Source organism: Sipha flava, unplaced genomic scaffold (genome assembly GCF_003268045.1).
Source record: "Sipha flava isolate LNK unplaced genomic scaffold, YSA_version1 32_pilon_pilon, whole genome shotgun sequence".
NCBI lineage: Eukaryota > Metazoa > Arthropoda > Insecta > Hemiptera > Aphididae > Sipha > Sipha flava.
Genome location: NW_020273018.1, coordinates 1,795,010 through 1,820,432, shown reverse-complemented (window position 1 = coordinate 1,820,432; position 25,423 = coordinate 1,795,010). Strand labels below are relative to the sequence as shown.

The 25,423-nt window shown below is 42.8% G+C and overlaps 1 protein-coding gene across 5 annotated transcripts in view; it reads right to left on the bottom strand.

Moving 5' to 3' along the window:
• Positions 1–1,125: 1,125 nt before the first annotated feature.
• The window catches only part of LOC112687019 (zinc finger homeobox protein 3), a 94,399-nt gene continuing 70,101 nt past the window's right edge, over positions 1,126–25,423 (bottom strand). For all 5 annotated transcript variants that reach the window (XM_025559529.1, XM_025559531.1, XM_025559532.1 and 2 more), the window contains one exon: positions 1,126–3,197. In XM_025559529.1, the coding sequence (XP_025415314.1) occupies positions 2,290–3,197 (908 nt within the window). In that variant the 3' untranslated portion in view covers positions 1,126–2,289. The remainder of the gene's footprint in view (positions 3,198–25,423) is intronic.

The following is a 25,423-nucleotide window of genomic DNA, read 5'->3' as shown; positions in this document are numbered from 1 at the left end:
CGCGCACCAACGTGTTCGCGCGACGAAAAACGCCGTCCGCCCGGGTCGGCTAGCCATGCGCTGCCGCGTGTTGTTTCGCCCGGGCGGTGGAGGTGTTCGCGTCGTTTGCCGCGCGGACGAGGTCGCCACCGCCGCCCCGCAGACGGACCGCCACTCGCCCGCGCCTGCTGCTTGACCACGCGTGGTGAGAGAACATGGCGGGGCGCGTGCGACCGATTGCGGGGCGACGACGGCCGCGAGCTGGTGGACGGCGCCGTCAAGTCTCGCTCCCAGCAACGAAGACTTCACCGGCTGTTCGAGGAAGGGACGGGAGTGTGGGGGTTACGGAGGTTGGTAGTGGGGAGGGGGTTTTATCGTGAATGATATTTTATCACTCTCTTTCTCTCTCTCTACTCTCAAGGTTTCCCCTTAGAGATATGAACCATCTTGTTTCTCGACTCCGCTAACGGGAGGTGTACTCGCTACGCACGACTACGCCTGCCCGGAGTGGATCGGACGCAAGACGTGAGCGATATACGATATTGCACATAACATGACGATCGAGTCGTATGTGTGTGTGAGTTTCCGAATTTGATTGAAAACCTTCTGGTGGTGATGACTATGCACGAATTGGGGGCAGAAAAAAGGGGGGGTTAGTGGTTGGTGGGGCGAGGGACGCCGGGGGGCAACGGGGATCGCGGGCCCTTTGGTGCCAACAATTCAAAGGACACTCGTTCCACGCCCCCCGATTATTATTATTTTTTTAAATAGTATACAAAAAAAAAATAAAATAAAACATAAGTATTGTCGAAAAGAACAGAAATCGATTTAGTTTGACGTGAAAAACGAAAAGTGTATTGTTTTTGTTTTTCGTTTTCAAATGTGAATTTGGGAAAACAAGAATACCGAAACCTAAAAAAAAACAAAAAATAGAAAAAAAAATACCGGGGAGTTTTATGTTGTATTTTTGTTTTTTTTTTTTTACACATCTAGAAACACTTTGCCTTAACATACTATAATATTTTTTGTTTTCAAACATTAATGATAAATATATAATTATAATGAGTTTATTCAATTAAAATAGGGCATATTTAAATATATATAATAATTATCGATTGCTAATTCATTAAATATATAATTAAAATTATTACAGCACAATTATAGCGAGGTGTTTGTTACTTGACTTAATATCAATAATAATTTGAATATAATAAATATATTCGTTAAATAAAATTACCTACCTAAAACGTATAGTAATAATAATAATAATAATAATAATAATTGTAGAAATGCATTACATACTTAACACCTAATGATGATTTTCGGTTTTTATTTATCTCTCCATACTCTCTTTTCGTATTTACACAAACCTATATATATATATAAATATGTATATATGTATATAATCTAAACATGTACTACGGAATACTAAGCGACCGTAAATGATTGCGCTAAATTTTATATAATTTCATAACTCGTTACGTTTTTATAGTACGTTTTCGTTAAATTGTATTAGGTATTGGTTTCCAAAAAACCGCGCGTATTACATTTTTTTTTTTAACGGCGTCAATAAAAAATAATGAAAAAAAACCTATAATACTAATAATCGTAATAATAATAATAATAAAACAAACAAACAAGTAGCGTAAAGGAACTTTCAGTTATCGTATTTTTTTTTTTTTTATACACACATAAATAATTATTTCTTTTCGTATAAATCGTAAGTGATTTTCTTAATACGAGGAACTACGTACCTTTTTGAGATAATAAGGGGACGAGGGGGGAAAAAAAGGAAAACCGAGAAATCGAGATTTTCTTCTTTTTTTTTCGCCGTTGATCGTACAACAATACGGTCGAGACGCACGTAAAAACGAGGAGAGGCGAAAAACGAACGCGACGAACAAAAAGGTTTTCAAAGTGCCGTGTGAAATATAATATAATACGCACTGCACACACGCGCGACGTATTTATATGATAGTGAGTGTGTGCGGGGAAATCGCAACAGAAAAAAAAATCGAAAAACCAAAAAAGAAAACTAAACGAAAATCCTCTCCCCAGGAACATCAGTGTGTGAAAAAGGAACTTTGGGTTAGTTATACACCGTAAAAGTATAATTAGTAGTAATAATAATAATCGTAATAATAATAATAATAATGATGATAATAGGATACATACACGCACACGCGAACATAATATTGTCATCGCACGATCGGCGGGTGGGGGTGGTTAAGAACCGCAGTGGACCACCGCCCGGACGACGGGCACACTACTGCGGGCGGTCGTTGAACTCGTTGGGGGTGAAGGGTAGTATTATTGGCCGCCACTGGGTACGGCTGGCGCCACGTTGGCGGGCGGCACGGTGAACTTGTTGTGCATCTTGGCGGTGGCCGCGGCTGCGCCGGACTTTTTGTCTGCGGCCGGCGCGCAAAACAGATTGGCGTTCGAGTCGCTGTTGGGGTCGCGCGGCGACGGACTCCGACCCACCGCTTTGGCCGCGGCCAGCGCGGTAATCTGGTTCACCACGTCCTCCATCTCGTCCGACAGGTTGGGCGGCGGCAGCAGAAGTTGCTGATGCTGCTGCTGCTGGTGCTGTTGGTGCAGCAGCTGTTGGTGCTGCTGTTGGTGACGACCGGCCGTCGCGTAGTGGCCGCCGGCGTTGCGGTGAGCGGTCTCGATGTGAGCGCGCAAAGCGTGCACGGTGCCGTAAGTATTGGTCTCGCCGTTGGCTCCCACGCCGCACGACCGGCACCCGTACGCCGGGTGGGCCAGCGCCACGGACCCGGTGGTGCGGCACTCGCGCTGCTGGTGCAAGGCCAGGCCACCGTTGTCCGGGAACGCCAGCTGACACTTGGCGCACGCGTGCCCGACCGTCCGGCCGCCGTCGATGGCGTACCCCTCGGCCGGCAGCTCGGACGGCGGTGCGGTGGCCGCCACTTCGACCACGGCCGTCTGGTCCGGTCGCACCGTCCGGCACCGGTCCGCGATCGCCTGTATCACCGATTGGTCCAGCTGCAGCATGCGCACAGGAGTGCCCGAGCCCGTCTGCTGCTGTTCCTGCGCGCCCGCCGCCGCCGTCATGGTGCCGGTGGACGTGTTGTTGCTGTTGCTGTTGTTATTGATTCCGGTATTGCCGGTCGCGGTGGCCGTCGCCACGTTACGGTGCTGTTCGCTCGCCGCTCGCATCCCATTGGTTGTGGCCGAGGTGTTGGAAGCGCCCGCTGTAACACACGAATCCCATTAATTAATGTTTACGAATCGTTTGCTTCACCATATTTGACCGATGATTAAATTCGAACGTGCATATGCATGTGGGTACAACACCGTTTCATTATTCCTACAACGGTTTCATCCCTTTTAAACATTATACCCCACCCACCCGTGGAGTACAGCCCTTGCGATTTTCCCTGACGCAATATCAGTCTCGAGTAATTTATGCACACAACGCGTTAATGGTAAGTGTGTCGTATTGGTCTACGCGGCGTATCTTCGAAACGGAACGCATCCGTACAGGTATCGTGCTCTACAAGAGAAAGTCCGAACCGTATTGTGTTTTTATCGACGCGTAAATTTCAATTTTAATATTCGGCCAACGAAACGAGTCGAGAACCGGATTTCGGAAACGCTTTCGAGAGGACGTCGTTGCTGCAGCCGACGCGTTTCGTTTCGAAAAGACTTTCGGCGCGGAGTTCGTGGTTAATACGCGGCAATTAACAATCGTTAAGAAATAAAAACGCTATTACGATGACGCAGAACGATGCGTTATGCGTTTCATAACAATCGGTACTGCCGAACATCAACGGTGACGAGACGCGCAACGTATCGGTCGTATTCATAATGCGGATGGACAGAATAACGATCGTCTCGGTCGTTCGGTTAATAATTTGTTGAACACGGCCCGTAGTGATTTCAAAAGACAATTTTAAACGTTATCTGTTGTTAACGAACGACAAAAAACCAGTTTTAGAAAGAAAAAATAAATAATAATAATAAAGGAAGGACCCAGAACGGGTCTGCCGCGCCGATAAAACTCACATCGTGTAAAATACAACACGGTCGGGGATTAATGGACGCGTCGAGTGCGGTTGTGTATGCGATAACAACCGTCTTTCCCCTACATAATACGTGTACGGAGCACTACCATCGTGTCGTGTATACATATTAATGTGCCATGAGCGCAAGCCGGACGACACCTTTGCTCGGCGGCTTATTATTTTATAATTGTTTTTCAATTGACCGAAGACACCACTCGTGCACACATCTTTGACTTGCGCCATGTGTTTTACCGTAAAACAATATAATATATGTAACGACGACCATACAATATAAATGTGTACTTTAAGACCGGAACGACGACGACAGGACCTGTATGGTTTAAAAGCGTACCCGTGTGCCGTGAACTTGTGTACGTGTACCTAAAATATATACAGTGCGTATGTGTTCGCGTGCGCCCCATAGCAAACAGCTGTACTTAGAATAATTAATTTCTTATGAGGAAAAACGCACCGCTCGCGATGACCATCTCATCGGGCGCACCGACCCGCCACCTTCCGATCACCTCCCTAGATGTATAGAAAAGAAAAAAACACACGCTTATATGTAGATACATTTTTTATACGAACAGGCGTACACGATGATGAATAGTACATTATGGCAGTAGCGTTATATGGTTAAACGTGTGTGTGGGGCGATTTGGTGGCAACTTGGTGCGTGAAATTTTCACCGTCGGGCTTATTATTATCGTGAACACGTGGCGTTTTTCGTCGAGGTGTTGAATGTTATCGTGTAACACCGAGAATATACGATTTGAAACGTGAAGCGGTTTTCTCCCCCCCCCCCTCAAGTATTCCGTTCGATATCCTCCGTTACGTGTTACGTTCACGGTCACTTGTCAGAACTTATCGTCCGTTGAAAAACGATTTTTTAAATGTTTATTTTCATAATCTCCGTGAGCGTAAACAATACATATTATATTTTTTCTCCTCCGCAACAGAAACATAACTCTTTTACGCGGATCCGCCAGTCGTACAAAGTATTATGTCGTATTCAGGTCCTTACACGCATTGCGTGGGTGTACGTAACAATATTTCTTTCTGAATCCGTTTAGATTAAACAAATTTCTCATTTCAACTATCGCCGTCCTATGCACCACCGTCGCCCAGACGTATGTCTTATTCTTCGCGCATATTATTATACGAAATCTTTACGTGTCACGAATAGGTTTTTGACCGATACGCGCGTTAATGACGCGTGGTCGATTAAAAAGAAGAAGAAAAAAATAGAAAAACCAATAAATAAACCGACCTAGGCATAAAATTAGTCTTACGGTCCTTTAAACGGTCCGAGAACGGGGGCGGCAGTGAGACGACAACGGTGAATAATATACTCGACATCGAAAGGTACACATATAAATACTTGAACTAAAGTATGCAAATATATATTTATATACGTGTGTGTGTTAATATAATGATTATATGTTTTTTTTCCGATTATTTTTAAAATACGCGCTTGAATGTTTTGTACTCGTTTTCCATTAACACATCCGAATACCAGAACATTGTCACGCGCGTTTCTCTTTCGCGCATTATTACATAATAATGCCGTGTGACCCCACTGCCGATATAATAATACACAGGAACGTTTGAACGAAGCCAAAAATAGGATAACGTACGAACAATAACTGCGTATTCATAAGTAATTTAGCTTCTCGGAAGATTATTAATTTTTCATCCGTTCCGTGAATATTTTTTCATTATTCGTCTCGTTCTTTGTTTTATCACGCTATTCGTTTCAGGCATAAGTACGCGCTAGTACAGTATAAATCATGATACTACCCAAATCGTCGTAAATAAAAAACAAAAAAAAAAATTGTTACGCAGAAACCGCTAAAAAATCTTGGTATCGATTGGAACCCACGACAATAATAACATTTATCGCAAAATTCGTCCGTTCTACACGTATACGACATACCAACGCACCAGACTATAATACCTCCAAACAATATAATATATTATATTATAATATCGACCAACCTATTATACTTTTCGCCGTTTTCGATTGTCTTTGGGGTTTCTTGTTTTTTTTTTAATTGAAGGACGACCAGATTATACACCGCAGACACAATACACGAGGTTTTTTAGCAAACATATCGCACGTGGCTATTACACACACGCACAGGTACATACACACACGTAATATGCATTGTTTCGGCGGTGGCTGCGCGCACACGGTCAGATCGTAAAATACTCGCCACCGTTGTTGATCGTATTTGCAATAGTAATTATCAGTGGCAGCAGCATCGTAAGTAGACGAATTATGGACACAGTGGTGAATTCAGGGGAGATGTACAAGGGCACGTGGCCCCCCTGTAAATTTTCTATCGACAATTTTTTTTTATGTTACATCGAGTATCATTTAAATGAAAAACACAATAAATAAGAATAATATTATCTTCTAGTATAATAATTATTTAAATTTAAACTGGATAGATATGTTTGCCAAAAACAAAGACTTCAATTTGGCCTATAAGGCTATAAAGTATGATAATCTATAAAAATATTTTTATTTATTATTGACTACGTATATGATTAATAACTTGCCTATAGGTAACAATTATTATTATTGTGTTATCAATACTGTATTAAATATATTATCAATTTTGTTTAAAATAAGAATTTGTATTATTAATTATGATCAAAGTATTAGTATCATTGTACAATTTATATGTCCCCCAACCCTATCAAAATAACCAAGATCCGCCACTGTATGGACACACACATCGTGGACACAGAACATTTACTGTACCACCGAAGTGTAATAGGAGCAATAAACCGTGTACAACAGTAATAAGTACAGTAAGTTGATGTAGGTTCGTGAAGGGTGGTAGGGAAATCGTTTCCGAAAACGAACAAGTCCTTGCCGGCGGATTATATTATTACAGCAACGACGAAGATATTACGTATTATGCTAATGCGACAGATCGACACACACACGTATTAAACGTACGATTTTTTTTCTTATATAATGTATATGATGTATATACGACTGTGTGAGTCGCGTACAAACGTCGCGACACCGCCGGTAGATGGCCTTTTTTATTATCATTATTATTATTAATGGCTTCCAGTTTTTAATTTCCAAGAAAGTAATGCGTTTCGTGTGTGTATGTGTGTGTGTGCGCTACAGCGTTCTTTCCTTAACGAACACCGCCGAGTCGTATAAGTATGAACGACAACTGCGGCGGCGTCGGTGGATAAAGTAAACGTATACAAAATGTGTCAAATGCAAATGAGCGTAGTAATAATAACCACGTGAAAGATTATAAAAATTATAAGAAAAAAAAAATAAGAAAAACACAAATAAATAATGGAAACTAATAATGAAATATAGTCGGATGAAGGGCCCACGTTTGGACCTCCACCGTATATACCTGTATTATAATAATAAACTATATACACGTACACGCATGCACGAATACACACACAGGCACGTATGAGTGGAAACGAAGAAGAATTAAACGCGGTGCTCATGCGATGTGCTCGCATATAATTATAATAAGAAATCTGAATGTGTCTGCTGTGTGTGTATATGGAAAGCCCCTGGAGGTGTGATTGTTAATTTTAACATCACTTTAATATGTAAATTAGTAACAGTTACTAATGAGCGACGGCTCCAGTGCGAGTAAATCTCCTTGTCTACCACCACCACTTGTCTACCTCAGGACCTATTCACCATTCGATTACGATTATTATTATTATTATTATATTATTAAAAAGTAGCCGCAGTCGTAGTAGTAGAAGTAGTAGTATTAGTGTGTAGTATATATCAAGTAAAATATGAAAAGTGTTACAATACTGTAGTAGTGGTAATGCACCCCCACGTGATTCCTAGAAATCCGATTTGCATTTAAAATTGGTAAGGCGTTATAATTGTCGTTATAAACATCTACCGCCATTGCAAAATATGTATCACCGCACACAGTGAATCCTTACGATCACGACACGTACCGAACACATATTTTTCGTTCGTTATTGACCGTGATACGTATGACACATTAATCGTGGGACATTTTTGAAAAGGATGCGCGCACGTAAGACATTTTTTTTTTTAAATACTACGGACAAGGTACCTTTTGTATTTTACACACTTATAAATGTATGATGTATAAATGACGCCGACCGCCACATACGGAGATTATTTTCGACATAAAATCGAATTTCGAAAACGTCCCTTCCATTGTTATTATTCCTATACACTTATCCGATACTGTATTGTGTGCCGTGTACAGGACGCGGTGCACTACTGCAGCGCTGTTCAAAAGATGTAATATATTGTAATATATTGTTGCAATAGTTAAGCCGGACAGGCGAATGTAATACATTAAAATCTGGTCGTACGCATCGTTTACGGATGATTTTCATCCCCCGCAACGGACTAGCGTGCGCGTGTGAGTGTACCTGCGATAACGAATTTATACCTGGCGTTCCGACACGGTCCTGTGTGAGCGCACAAAAGACACTGCCATTACACTACCGACAATCAAAAACGTTTTACACCGGACATACGAAGCTCCTATGGACCGTGGTCGACCCACGTCCTCATCCCCATCAGCACCCGCTGGCGCGGGTCGTGCGCTTGTCTGTAGGAAATCGGTTAGCACATAAACGGGTCGAGAGACAAACACTGGATTTGACTCGGACTATGTACACGCACGAAATGTGTTGGTTTTTTTCTCTTTTTTTTCGTGATCAAAAACAAACAGGAAATTGACTTTTATCTGCGAGTTTCCTGCAACAGCAGCAGCAGCACCACCCTTACCCTCGTGATTGTACCGTTGTTTGCGGTCGCATACATCTAGTGTACACACACCCACACACCCACACGCCCATGGCTCCCCGTATTATATATATATATACATATAGGATCGACCAGGTATTCGGACACGGACGACAATGATACAGAAGAAGGGCGAGAAATCGCCAAAGGGTCAATTCTTCTTTTTTTTTTCTCACACCGTACTTACGTTTACACATGCTGTGTTTTGTTGTCTTATACAGTTTTTGTCAAACCATTTCGTTTTGAATGTGTGCCGTAAATTTTAAAACGAAATAATATCGTTCGGGGGTCCTTGAGACGTCATCGGCGCCGGGGAATTTACAATATTATAATCCTTGTGTGTACCACAGTGTTCATATATATGTGTGTGTGTGTAATATATAACCAAAATAAACCACTCTTTGGCCTTAATTTTACAACTCTGTTCGCGCGCACTTGTTCCAACCCTTTTCGTCCGTGTTGTTCAACTGCAAACGAGCATATTTGTCCAGAACAAAACCCTTGCGCGCCACGGACAATGTACAAGAGTACGATAGTATATACATTATAATGTACCATTTTTTTTTTCTTTTTTTTTTTAAATTTTTTGTTCCACGCTAACATAATACTATTTACATACCCAACCCTAATTACGACAACATACATTTTTTTTCCTACCTGGCACAATAGGTCGAGAAAAAAATTGTCTAATAAAGTACGCTTGGTCGGGGGAGGAAAAGGGTTCATGGATACCGTAATTATTGTGACATCTGTATTTCGAACGCGCGCGCGCGCGCGCGCGCGTAAAGTGCAAAAAAAAATTGTTATTTAAATTACATTATATTATTATCATAATAACCCGGCGGGCATGTAGGCAAGGGATAGGAGAAAAAAAAAACAGTATATATTAAATATATTAGGTGCATACATAACAAAATGTATAACAATACGAATCGCGGCGATGGGTTGCATATTATAATGTACACAGGTGGTGTAGTATACCTACTACCGGTGCACACGAGTACGATCTGTGCATTAGCCGTCTCGCACGCGCGTACACGCATACATTATTTTTATACGAGTGCGTACGTGTGCGGTATACCAAATCGGGATTAAGACGTATTCTAATCGTTTACGGTTAAAACGCACGCACACAATAACTATATTACAAGGGAGGTGGTGCGCGCGTGTGTGCGCACAATAATATGTAAATCGCGAAAGAACTTTTGCTGCACTTGCATTTACACGTATACGTCGTACGTTTAGACATGTGCACAGTCGTGTAACGAGTATTCGATAATTTTTCAATTCGTCCGCGGTGACGGGCAACGGGGATCTCCTTGTCGCGATCGTGATGGGGTACTGTCGGGGCCCTCGGCACGCCATGTACCTGCTCCGAGTTTCGGTACCGAAGCTCTTAAAAAAAAGAAAAACGTAACATTCAAGTAGAACTTGGCATGCGATCCGAAAATGAAATTAATGGTCTCCGCGGCTCCGTGCCCGAACTCACCAGGCAGACGATCGCCGTGTTTATCGTTGTCGTGTATGCGTATGTATAAATCGTTTCTCCCCTTTTCACTATCGTTTAGTGTTTTCTATTTCTCATTTTTATGTTATTTTATTTTATTTTATATTTTTTAATACGTTTCTCATACTTTTACGCACGAAACCGACGAACACAATCCATCGACATTATTATCGTTTTGCCGCACACGTATTCGCGAGCTCAGGTCTACATTTCGAGTTACCGCGTACATCGTACTATCGTCATGCATACGTGTTTTGATATTTATTTTTTCATTGTTTACAAGTGAAGTGCGTACAGGAAAGCACGGCGCACGGTACGTACATACCATATAATGGACACGACTCGCACGCGTGTAAACGTAAAATATGTTCTATTATAAACGTATATTACGTATAACGTTTAAGTCTCGTTCGATCGAGTTATTTCTATAGACATCACACGCACACGGGATAATAGCGAAAGGACGTAAAGAACTGTTTCGGTAATATCAGAAATTAAAGGGTTGTAATAAGTGGACAATTCCGGAAATTGTATTTTTTATTTTTTTCGTTACCTTCCACCCGGCTGGCGCCGTTTACGCAGCGACGTTTTGTTCCCCTCTTTTGCTCGTATCGACGTCAAACAATTAGCGACGATTATCCGACGGCGGGACGGAGTAGGAGGGTTTTAATTGCGCTCGCCGGTCTCGAGAGGAGGAAATTAAGCAATTATTAGGAAAAGGAGAGAAAAAAAACTCGCCCTGAAAAGGGAGACGCCAGCTCGTTGTTGTTGCAGCTACGCGCAGGCCTTCATTAACCCCGAAAACGCGTGTATAATAAACCTGACACGAGCTAAAAGGATATCTTTTGTGTGCTTTCAACTCGGCGGCTGTATTATGTAGTATTTATTTTATTTTTTTGTCCGTTTTTCATTATATTATTTTCCTCGTTTCGGCTAAACACTGCCGCGCGTCGGAATATTTAATTAACCCGTCGCTAACCGCCTGTTGCTCGCTCGTGCCGCCGCCACCGCCGCCAGAGGGATCACGAAACGTTTAAGACACCGTCTCATAATTAACGCCCAAACGCCCGAGGGGAAGAAACTGGGTCAAGTTTTAATTGCCGTCTGGGCAAACACCGCGACGTCTGGAAGTTTTTCGACGGAAATCGCGATTTTGATGCGACCTTTGTGGGTACTTTTGCTACTACCTTTGACTACATTTACTAACCTAACTACGTGTGCAAATGGTCATTCAGTCGTTAGTACGCGAATGTGTCGCGTAAACGTTACCGTTGGAAAAACTCGAACGCGCACTAATCAACTGGAAAAACTGTGCAACGGATTACGACACGGCCACAGCAGACGATGACCGGACGGTGTTACAAGTGCGGTTTCCGACGCGGTACGGGGCATTACGCACGTCCATTGTTCGTGACAAGGAAAATCAACACCCCGAAACAGTATCATTACAGTTCTTGTTATTACAACAGTACGCGGTGACGTTATGAATACCGTTCGGATAAGATTTTTTTGATTTTTTTCGCGTGGGAAATCCGAGGGAAATCGCGCGCCATAACGTCCGTTATTAAGACGATGTGAATACCGAAACGTTGACAGTGGACCGCCGGTGGAAGGACGTTTTGTAGCGTTTTGTATAAACATTTCACGCGAACGCAAATCGACGGCAAACGACGATTACGATTATCGCGAAGTAAACGAGTCCGCGGCCCGGTACGAGTTATTATCGTTTTCGTTTTCCAAACGCTTTCCGGGTCGTTATGGCGAACCGCGGTCGGCGTGCCTATCAGGTTCGCTGCGAAATCCTTTTGTGTGAACTTTGATTCCGACACGACCAGGCGAAGAGACCAACGGCGGAGGCAGCTCCTTAGGGGCCCGGGCACCCCGTCGGTTTGTTCGTCGTGCGAAGTCATTAGCGCGCGATTGTTTGATTCGGAAACCCCGTTTACTCTATGCGCACCGTACCTGTGTGTACGGTATCTGCGCAACGCGTTTTCATCGCCGACTAATGATTCACACGGTATGTAATTTTTACTTTTCACCGCCGCCGCCGCCGCCACCGTGTGTGTGCATAGCAGCAGCAGCAGCGGTAACAGTTAAAGTAATAATAATCATTATGACAACCTAAATATTGATCGACCCCGGAAATGAGACGTCAATAATACACATACAGTACTATCGGAGGTTCCTTTATGCATCGGCGGGGTATTGTTGTATTATTATTATTGACACACGGGGTTATAACGTTTCGGGCGCGAACGGACTAACCGGGAAACTGTATCGGGAGGACGGACCCAAAATCAATACAAATCGGAAATCGTTAGAAAAAATAAATAAAAAACCGTGCCGGCGGGAATTATAATTATTTTCGTGTACGACGGGAGAACAATGAAACTGTAAGTGTATACTCGACGACTATATTATTACACGTTTATACGCGTCACGGAATTCTAAACGAAAACGGTACACAAGACCTGTGCGAGACGACGACGGTAGCGGTTTTCTACATAACGTGGCTTAGGGGAGGCAAAAAAAAAAAAACTTCAGTCGACAATCTGTGCGCGGACGACCCTCGAGTTAGACGTATAAGCCGTACGGTAATCATTTTCAAAAACGCGTTGCATTCGATGAGCACAGAGAAATTCAGTCGTTTCGTCGAATCGTATTATGATGTATTCTTATACGCGGCGGACGATAAACACGTCCGAGACTCTTACGGCATCGGGCAGTACTACTACGACTACAGGTTTTCGGACGAGTATGAATTTTTTTTTTCTGCGCTGTAGTTATAACCTTTTTTTTTTTTGTTATTATTATTAAAAATTATAACCTAACCCGTTAAAATCATTGTCGTCCACCAGTGTTTTCTCGATTTCCGTCTATCTCTCTCTATCGCCGACGACGATGACGACCAAATATCTTTCGCGGTCTACCGCGCGACAAAGGGCAGCGTCGGCGGTGGCGAAGAGAACAATGCGCGAATATTAAAAATCGACGGGCGGGGAACTCACATTTCTCGAACCGGACGATAATTAGTCGTTTTAGATGCGAAACATGTTAAGCCCGACACATCCGGGCAGTTATACTCAAACTGGTCGCGGCGGTTCATTTGATTCGAATTTTTTTTTTTTTAATCTTTTTCTTACGATATTTTTTGCGTACGTATGATATTAACACCCGATTCATCTCCTCTTCTACTGCTGAACAGGTATATGATATAATGTCTTCTGTATTTGGTCGGTTTTTTCATCGGAGGAAAAAAAACAAACACAATTACAGGATAAACTGCTGTATATTGTTACACTTATACTGTACGTCGCTGCTCAAGGTATTAAGAATCGTTCGTCGAGTAGCCAAGACGAAAAAGCATATGTGTCATAAATATTATAACGTCATTATACAAAACACCCACTCACACATTCCCCAAATCGACTACGATTTTCCGTCCAAACTGTTTTCCATTTTACGAATCGTAAGTACTCGCACGCGCGCGTGCACACATATTTTTCGTTCGATTGGGTGAATAGGTGACATTAAATCGAAAATAATAATAATGCACGTATGTATAATGTCAACTGGATATATGTACTCACCGGTGTGATAATTTGTCGTTAACCGACACCGTATAAGTAAGTAAAATAATGTTAATGATATGTAAACTATTACTTTCGAATAAAATATTTATATCGTGAGGGTATGTAGCCTAAAACGGAAACTTGTGCGTTCCGAGTGTATTAAATATGCGTTAATTTCTGTTGTACGTTATCGCTAGGTGTTGAAACGATTGGTCACTCCTCCCACTTTGGAGTTATGGACGAGAAGGAGATTTTAAAACCACTTAATTGTTTGTTGTAGAAAAAAAATACGATACATTATAAATACGTAAAGATTATCGGTGAGGGGAAAGGAGAACGATAACGCGTACGATCGGAAAGCCTCGTGTTTACTTGTGCGCGCCTCGCCCACGCCCCGTTGTGTTTTATGAATAAAAACTCGTCGAGTGCATTTTTTTTTTTATAATTTAAATTTAAAGCGCGCGTTTTGTAGAGACAAAAAAAATACACTAAAAATGACTGGCACATCATCGCCGCGTTGTCTACACACATCACACGCGCACTCCCTCTCTCACACACACACACGTAATCCGTTCGTCGTCGACCTGAACACCTGCCCGAATAATTATTTTTAATAAAAGAAAATAAAAAAAAGAGACAACAGCCGCAGCAGAAGCAGCACCAGCAGCAGCAACAACACAGCAGTCGCGTCGTATACCCTCCGATTACAAAACTATATATATATATAATAATAATACGTACCTACGCGAACGTATATATACATTTATACGGACAATAATAATAATAATAAAATAAGGTATTACAAAACTGAAAAAAAACAACAACACATCTCCTCCACGTTGGTAATAACGTACACGGAATACTAATTGGGTTAATATTAATATAGAAACCAACGCGTGAGTACTGCCGTACATGAATGTATGTTTTGTTCGTACTAAATGACGACGAGACGCGAAACCAAGGGGGTGAGAATATACATATCCTGCACAGAATATTACAACCCGTTCGAACACGAAATTAAAACGTACCGGGTCTCGCGTTACGGACGAAACGGGTAACCGATCCGGGCAAGTACCGGCCGAACGCGGAACGTATTATTTTTTACAATCGTTATCGATTCTCGTTTTTTCAAGAGGTCACTGGACGCGTTCCGACGTTTTCGGTACACTCGCCGTTGGAACGCGGACGAAAAACGAATAAATCCGCGCGTAATGTAATTACTAAAAGTGTAATATCGTGTTCTGTTTGTCAACACAAAGTACAGGTATTATAAAGTACACGGTATTCCTACTTCTTGAATATTTTAACGGCGCGCGCTGCAATATCATTCCATACGCCGTGAATAAGTACACCACAGTTACTCTGATTTTTTATTACTTTTGCCCGCGCGACTTAATTAAAATAGTCGTCTCTCTCCGCGCCCCACGACCGACGACGACTACTGCACCCTTATCCGCGCGGTAACAACAACAACCCTCGACCAGAGATTTTAGCGTCTCTGTTTACTGCTCCCTAGCTCTACCCCGGTTCGCTCTCGCCCGCAAACCCTGTCCAGTGGTTTCTTATTATTATTACTACACCGCACGCCCACGATGATTCATTTAGGATTCGATCCGCATAACTTCCATGCTAATGCCACCGCGCGTTTGTGTACACATAATATTATATACATGTATAGGTTATACCCGATACTGTTATGTATGCTAAAAACACCCTTCGTGGTTTTTATTTTTGCTTTTATTTCTTTACAGTTTGTTAAGTTCTCGGTTACGCGAGAGACGTATTTGCACTACGCCCTGCGTTAAGAAGGAGCGAAAAAAAATAAGGGGCTCCTTAATTAAAAAAAAAAAGTAAAAAAATAAGAAAGAAAGAAAGAAAAAAAAGGCAAAGGAAGGTGGGCGTGAAAGGCAACGGTTATTAAAAAAAAAACACCGTACAACGGTGGTTGGGGAAAACGAAATGATCTGATTTATATTTTTTTTCCTTGTTCTCGCGCGCCGCTGCCGCTCTCTTATTAAATATACGCCGCATCGCCGCCCTCCTCCGACCAAAGGATGACAAACGAAAAAAGAACGCGCACAATTTATGTTTAAACATCCCTTTTTCTGTCGAATTCACTAATTTTTATTTTATTTCGATGTATACACACGTTTTTGATGAGATCTCAAAACGCGCGCGTAATGAATATCACGTAGTACGGTTTCCCGTCTACGGTGTTTTGAAAGAGTTATATACGGATTAAACGAGGAATAATAACAATGTAATCGGATTGATTACGAGGGTCATGAAGAGTTACATCACCGGTTTTAATTAATCGGGCAAAGCCAATTTACGTCTGGAAGCCTTATCGGCGGCGACAATAGTTTAGCTCGCGTACAATAACGTGCATAATGTGTAGGCCGTAATGGAACGGTTATTATCACCGTCGTTATCATCGCTGTACGGCCGGGGCGAAAGGAAAAAAAAAGGAAACATCCGGTAAAAAAACAACGCGGCGAAACGACATAGCCTTGCGAATCGGTGACGTTAAAAATAAAAATTTAAATCCATTTAGATTGGAGTCTCGGCCGCCGCCGCCGTACCGATTCCCTATAAATCACGAGGCCGCGACGGTTGTTTTACAAAATCGCCTCTTGTTCCGTGCGCATGTGTACGTTTAATTTGTATTCCGTACCGCAGAGCAGAACCGGTCTTAGCAAGCCAAACTCGAGAGTGGAAGAACGGGGGGAAAAAAAAAAATAGAAAAAATAAGAAATGAAAACGAAAAAAATTTATACACATATATAGGAGAATAATAAAGAACGTATACAACTACATGTACACACGTAAGTGTAATATACATATTACGGTACGTGTAAGAATATTAAAAACCTTATGCGTCACACGTAACAGTGCGTGCGGTCGATATTAGATTTCAAAATATTGTTTTCGGGAAAAGCACACGCGCGCGTAGAAAACCGTTATTCGACAAACACATTATTCGATCGCTGCATAAACGAAAGTTTACAACAATTAGCAGTCTATGTACGTCGAGTGTCCGTAAATACTCCCTCGGTACATCGCGACGGTGAAATATGTCGTCCGCACGTCCATCGGATTCGACCGACTTTAGTTTATGTCGAAAAATTGTAAAATCGGAAAACAAACAGTCGCCAAAGTAATTCATGCATAATAAATCAGTGCTCGTAATATCGTAATGCGATCGCGGTCGGCTAATCACGCGCGTTAAGCCGATTCATCGTATGCGCGCGGGAAACGCTGAGGTTTCGGTTCCGCGCGGAACGTGAAGCTCAACGATTTCATGGGTCTCGTAAACGTCATTAATTACGGAGCCGGGGGAATATACGCAACCTCTCTGTTGTTCTTATATTGTATTACATACCCGTTGGACGGCCTGTTTTTACATCGGTGGCTATTTTAGCGAAACAACAGGATCAATAGTATAGTACACCAGTGGCGCACACAGGATTTTTTTTCGGGACGGGGGGGGATCAAGGTAAAAATATAATACATTTTACAGTTAACAAAATTATGCAAATCCTTAATATATTTTAACTTAAATAATAGCATTGATAATAGAATAGACTATTCTACAATCAATGATACTAGGTATTCAATACTAGCTCTTCATAATTCAAACTTGTAAAATTTGTAAATTTTAACCTAGAAATCGGAGAAAATGTCGAGGGTTTACAACCCCTTGGACCCTCCCTGCGAGTGCCACTGTAGTACACTACCGCAACGGTTAGTAGTATAAACGGGTAGGTATAGTATAAACACTATTGCAACGGGACGAATGGATTTCGAAACTTTTTTGGACGTATCGAGTGTGTATACACGCGAAGGATTCCGCACGCAAATACAGCCGTTATCGACGGACGTCCGTAAATCTGCAAAGGGCGGAGCATGCCGACACTTCAATAAATTCTCTAAATTCGTTCCGTCGAAATATGATATTCGTTCCAGGGACGCGGACGAGCTTTTAAGAATATTTTAATATCCCGCGCTGCGCGGCCCGGGTTAGCCCGGGGTGCTGTCACGCCGTCGCACGACCTATACGAACCCCGTTTTATATTGATTGGTTGGCGTGTGTGCGTATACTTCGGGGTGGTTGGTGATGGCGATGTTTGCACGAGGGATCGGCTTTTGGCCAGAAAAATAATAATTCGTTTTATACATTTTTCTTTTTACCCCTCTCCGGAGTGCAGTCTTCATTCTTTAGGTCTTTCCGCGCGCGAAAAAGAATGAGAAAAAAAATAAAATAAAAGGGAAAAATAATCAAACTCGTCCCTTATTTTCTCGGATAAAATAAAAATGAAATCGCCCTCCTACAGTGGATTCGTCGTCGCATATATATATATATAGTATTAAAGTTTGCGAGAACGTTTTCCTTATAAACGGAAAAGAGCCACTTCCTCCGTACACATAGTGTACCGTGCTTTGCATACCACGTGCGTTGCAACACCGTAATAATATATGCAAACACACGCACGCACGCACACCTCAAACGGGGAGAAAAAACTCATTAACCGTTTTCCGAAGGCGTCTCTCGTGTCTCGGTACGATCTGCGTCAGCGGCAACGTGCAAGCAATAAAACGTTCGCGCGACCGTCTCCCACCCCGAGGAATTTTACGACGCTGAAAACGCATAAAACCCGAAACCCTTGACGTCGGTGGTGTGTAATTATTTAATGATATTATTGGACGGCGATAATAATAAATCGCCGGTTTTAATATTATTGCCGAATTCTCCGATTGGCCGGCGCACACACGTCGAGAGCGACAGGATGTGTATTATATTTTTTTCTAAACACGCCAATAAAAATCGATTCGCGACGACTGCAGCAGCAGCAGTAAGAACGTCCTGTAACGCGTGCGCGTATTAATACACCGCATCACTTGTGCGACGTATAAAAGTGCGTTTAACGACTTCCGTCCGGAATCGTCATCAACGCGTTTACGTAAACGTAATATATCGTTTAACAGCGACGGGAAACATATGCGAGCGCACGACGACGACGACAACGGATCGAGACGCGGGTTCGGAATGTCCGGTAAAGATTTTCAGGGAACCGTACGACCGTTACAGAAAACGTACCGAGACGGTAACCGTGGCAGCGGTATGGACCGTGACCGTGTGCACAGTGGTCGCCACCGCGGGGGCGCGCGTAATAATTCGTTAACCACGGCGGCGGTGGCGGCGGAATGGAAATGTATAATAAAACGACGCGTCCAAAACAAAAAGAAAAGAAAGGAAAAAAAAATGTAATATAATGAAAAGAGTGAGCCGAAAAACACACCGGAAGTCGGTCATTAACCAAACACGGGTTTTTTTTTTTTATTTCACTCTCTCCGTCGCGCGCGCGCACCGTCCGTCCGACGGACCGGCGCGCACACACCGTAAGACATTAATTACGGGTAATTAGTCGTTTCACACTTTTAGTCACGGGCGCGCAGCGGATATTGCGATGAGCCGAGCGGTGACGGCCGCGGCAACAACGGTCGAGATCGCCGCCGCTCGCGGTACGCGCGTTTGTCTGCGACCGGTCGTCGCGGCGTTATCGTTTTAACGCGCGTTTCGCGACGACGCGGGTTCACGAAACAGGATACGAGTTAACGAGAACGAGTCTCCGGCGGTAACGGTGCGCGGGGGGCGGGGAGCTCGCGAGACGACAACAATTAATACCTACCTACTGACCGAACTCGCGCATAATCGCGCGTCGCGGTGCGACGGACGCGTCCGAGCTTGATGAACTTATTCCGCGTACTTCCTCATTAACTCGAGACGGAAAAAAGCATTAACTCACCGCCTACGGCGGGCGATTACGAATCAAACACGAATTACGAGCGAAATACGCGGGCGCGACCGTATTCGTACGCGTTAATTATAATCGTCCGCGATATGGATTTCGCACCACGCAAACGTCGTGACGCGTTCCATCGATAACCTCGCGCACCGCTGTTGTTTTCGAGTTATCCCGGGAAACAAATTGCACGCGCACCGTAACGCGGTACAAATAACTTGGTATACGTACCGTGGTATATGTGCACCGTACGGTAAAAGTACGCGCGCGTTTACTGCGGGTTCATTAGAAATGCAACGCGAGCCGCACGAGCCGGTTACACGAGTAACAATAATTGTAACAACTGCACCGGCGTATTATTATTATTATTATTATTATTATTAAATACGTATAATATTGTAATGCCGACAGTAAAAGAAGAAAAAAAACGACCATTGTTTCTTCGTGAATCGTATACGTGCTCTATATATTATTATTATGTTCGTAAAGTGCGATTGCAACGCATTGTGGTTCGTTCGAACTTATACGTAATATACTCGAGGTGTTGATCCACACGCCAATGCACCGGTTTCTTGCATTGCTGTTGTGCGGGCGGTGGCGGTGATAGGTACACGTATGAAATACAAGGTTGGTAAACAGGAATATATATATAAGTACGTGCGCAGGAAGACGACGAGGCTTCGTCGGTCGGCAGAGGGGGGCACCTCCTTTTTCATAAATTATGGATCGGACATCATCACGATGACGAGAACGGGGTCATTAAGATTTTTATCCGTCGCCTATGTGTACCGAGCATAGGCCGTAATTAACATGTGCCCGAACAGAGCTGGTGTAATGCATATCATACGCGTATACATTCGTATAAAACGTGTGCGTACGATTCTACGATCTTCGTAGGTATTTACCTAATAATAGTATTCCTTTTGGAATCGTGTTTCCGCACCGGAATGCATTTCACGAGTGTATTTAAATACGGACTACATATTACCTATATCGCGTAGACAACTCGTCTTATTAATTGAATATATTTGTGCGCGTGCGGTTTATCGGAAAAGTCTGTACGTAAAAGCCTGTCCGCTGCAGATTATTTTTTTTTTTTTTTTGTGAAAAGTTCTCGCGGACGTTTCCACCACGTAAAACCAAAAAAAAAAAACAACAAAATACGATCACGAATTAACCACCACGGTCAGACGTATCGCTCGTATGCGATTGCGCAGCGGTAATGGGATACGCCGCCAACCCTTTGCGTGGCAATTCCGAACGTCGAAGCGTTAACGACGATAAATGGATTTTCGGGAACGATCGCGGGAACAATGGTTCGTCAAAAACGCCCATTAAACGGGTAAAAAATAAATAAAACCAAAGAGAGAAGGAAACGACTGTGCGCAAGCGTGGTGCGTGTATGCGCGCGAGCGTATTTATAATTGTCAAATGGTCCCCTCTCCCCACCGCTTTAGGACGAAAAAGCTTGAATCTCCGGGAAATTAACGACTTTTATTTATTTTTTTTATTTTTTAATGGCAAATAATAATTTTTAATAAAAATCAGAAACAGGCCCCCGGGAACTCCGCAGAACAAAAGGATTGTGTATCGTTTACACCGGCCCTTTGTGTCAACCCTAACTCCGTTCTAGATGTTTTATGGAAATGGCGCGCGCCCGCGACACATACGCGTGTATACATATACGCACACATGGGGCGGAAAAATAATGCAAAATGTATTAAAATACATAACAAAACGTATAACGTGTCCTTGCGAATTATTTTCACTGCATTTCAACGCGCATGGTCTATCTGCGCGCGGCCATTGTGCGTTTACGCGCTATAATATATGGTCTCCGCGTGTGCGTCTGTACGTGTGTATATGAGCATGAAAAATTATTTTCGTTGTTTTTTTGTCTTTATCCCCTTTAATATTTTTTTCCGGGTTACCGCGGAGAACAAAAAAAAAAAAAAAAAACCCGAACACGCGCTCCGAATTTGCACGGCTGGGCCATAAATTTTAACTTTTTATTGTCCCCGGGTTTTCGTTAAAAATGTAAAACATACATCACGCGCGAAAACAAATAAAACGAAAAAAAGGCAACCCTTCTGTCACGCCGTACAGTCGTACGGATCGCACTATTATGTGTACTATGTGCGCGTCGTCGCGTCATCAGGGAAACACAGATTTCACTATCGTTTCGCGTCAAATGACGCGTGATTTCGATGCAATCGCCGATTCGATAACCCGATATCGCACGACACGTCACGCCCGGAACACGAAAGCTACCCCCGGCATCGATCAGCCGCTGTTTTCGGCGTTCGTCGTCTGCAGGGGCGGATCGTCAGGGGAGACTTTGGCAATTCGTCTCCCCTTAAAAAAAAAAAAAAAAAAATTAATATTTATGAATAATAACTATTTTAAAATAAGTTGTATCGTTTTCATTGTTTATTATTATAAATCGAAGTATTAAGTAAAACTAATTTTCCGATGAAAGGGTTATTCTTGTTCGTCGTCGTATGGAGTTGTATGTTAGGTAATTTAAGTCTCCCCAGAATATTTACTACGAGCCGCTACTGATGGTCTGTACCCCGACGACGGCGGCTTATATTGCCCGTGTAAGACGCGCCCGCGGTAACGGCTGCAAGAAAAGGGTCGACCGTACGCGTGTTCCCGACTTGACGTCACGTTATTAGCCCTACGAGGTTACACGTGGAAGACGCGCATGCCGTATCGCGTACCCCGTTTCCAAGCCGTCGTCCTTTTCACCCTTTCCAGAGCACTACTCGCACGGGGCCACCTCACGCCCTCACGATGTCTACGATGGATATTATTGTACACCTAGTTATCGGTGTTTCATATCCTCTCGCCGTACGGAACTGAATATCGGTACTCCAACGACGTCCGTTTTTCGAAACCCGTCGACGTTTGTTTATTTATGGTGTACTGTGCACGCGAGAAACAATATTTTTGTAAATGCTCCGGTCGAAGCATACGAGCGCATATTGTCTGAGACTGCCGATCGTAAATTACCATAACAATACGTTCTGAATCAGATCAATTTCTACTCCGGAGTCCTCTCTCCGCTTTACTCACTATACGTGTGTGTGTGCATATCCTTTTAAAAACGTATAAATCGAATATCGGCAAGATTATTATATTCGCGAAAATAAACACGAAGCGGCGAGCGAACGGCATTGTCCGTGTACATGTATACGTCGCATTGTAATATCTCCGAGATACGGCAATCGGTTGTATATACTTCACATCACTGTAGGATTACAATAAGTAATAATAATACATCGAAGAGGAGAATAAACCTTGTATATGTGTATATGAAATGTGTGCATGCGGAATCCATCAAGTTTCGCCATTCCGTACACATTTAGCCCACGACGGAGAGCGTACAATATAAAAATTTATATAATATTCGTTTTTGTGGAGAAGCGTACCGGGTCCGCGTGCGATGGGAAATATTCTCATTGTCACCGGCCGCCACCCTTGTGCAGTATACCAGCTGGGGTGGTTTTTACCTGAAAACCGATTGTTTTGCCCGATATTTGGCTAATGTCCCGTGATCTGCAAAAACGGCCAGCTGCATATTCGTGCGTGTGTACGTATATATGTATTGCAACCGAAGAGCGGGAAAAACAATCGGTGGGGGCCGTGTGGAGATTTTCGATGGTGTTTAATACATACATATACATATGAGTGCGGAGAGAGGATCAAGACGCAGCTGCGCGAACAAACACGTCATATACGTAGTTATAGGCACACACACACACACACACACACACGCGCACACGTATACACACACAATCAAAGAGCTACCGCGCGCAAAACTAATTTATCTAACCGAAAAACGACGGGATTTGTCGTGTACACATGAGAAACAAAAAATTTGGAAATTAATATACGAAAAATCGTCGAAAAAAAAACGCGCGCGCATTATAATATTTATCATTCAGCGGGACACGCAACGCGATACTTATCTGCGGATTTGGCGGACATAGGTACCGGCCCTATTGCGAGATGATACGAGATTTTGTTCGTGACGTCCGCGAACGCATATGCATGTACCGTACGTAATTATAAATGCAGGAATTGAAAATCTGTTCGAGTCGAAGATAGACAGACGCGACGACGACCACATCGGCTGTATACAGTTTTATTACGTAAACGGTTTTGCATGTCGAACTCGCGAAAATTACCCGTATATATATATGTGTGTGTGTGTGTGTGTGTGTGTGTGTACATTTGTCGTTTCGCTTCTATCGTTACACACGTGTACACGAGTTCATATAATAATATACATTATACATAATGACGATAATAATCGAAACGATATAAATGATAGACGCGCGCAGTTACAAATGGCACACATTATTGTCGCACATGTACGCGGTTAGAAAAATAGTGGAAAAGAATTGCGGCGCGTGCGCGCGCGTATAAAACAGTTATAAAACGTAACAATTATCATAATAACGCCGTTATCATCGTTGCACAGCGCCCGCGCTGTATGCACGCGCACTGCTGCTGCAGTTGTAGGCGTGTTGTTTAGTTGTTTTTTTTTTTTTTTATTTGTTTTTTATCCGGAATCGCCGCAGCCGCCGATCCCGAAAAATCGAGAACGTTTCAGATCGGAACGGTTGTCCATTAACAACGACCCATTTATCATTTTATACGTATAAATACAGTATACCGACCAACGATATCTATACAAACGTTTTATTTGTACGTTGCGAGTTTAGTGCGCCGGGAGAGTGAACAAGTTATCGGGTGTACATAGGTACTCGGACGACGCCATCGTTTTTCGCGTAGGAGTTTTATAATGTTTTTTATTATTTTTTTTTCTTTCTATAAAACTGCACTTTCCTTTTATATACATTGTACGTACTGTCACCTGATGTTTAAACACATAAATAATTTCCGACGACGTACTATGATATTACTCGCAATGCTTTTCGAATCCCATTGTTTTCGCGACCGACGTGGACGTTGTTAATAACGCGAAACCGTACCCGACTGGAGTTGTGTAAAAAGTTATATACGATTGAATTTTTTTTTCGTTTTCGTTAATCCTCCGTTTTACCAGCTTCGCATTGTTCATTGATCGCACAAGCCTCGCACGCCACATCCATCCACCGACCGAATGCGAAAATAACAATAATAGTAATATTGATTTATTAAAAAAATGAATAGTTCTATAGCGGGCGGAGGAAAAAATAATTAAATAAAACGTTATACATTATTCTTACAATATCATCTCGTGCGCGCACGGACATCGTGGTTTTTAGATGCACATAAAATCACGTTCTGGCTGTAAAAATAACCATACGTACGAAGTATACTCTACACGTATACCGTTGTTGTCGTCGTTGTCAAGCGGTGCCGCGGCGGGAGAAACGAAATAAAAATGTATTTTTAATGAACCGACTTTTTTTACTCGCCGTTCGGGTTATAATTAAAAATACTAAAAAACCCTTCGCTCCGGGAGCCTTCTTGTACGCCACCGCGCTCACATAATATTATACATACGTATATTACGCGCATACACAATAATAATAAACGATTTCGAGACCGGGAGGAAAAAAAAACCCGTAGACCGGAGTTGGAGAAAAAATACTCTAAACGTGTACACATACATAATAATATGCGTTATACATATATAGTCACAATGTACGAGCAAAAAAGAGCGACCCGCCTATACTACACAAGCCGTATGTGTATACTTTATGCGTATAATA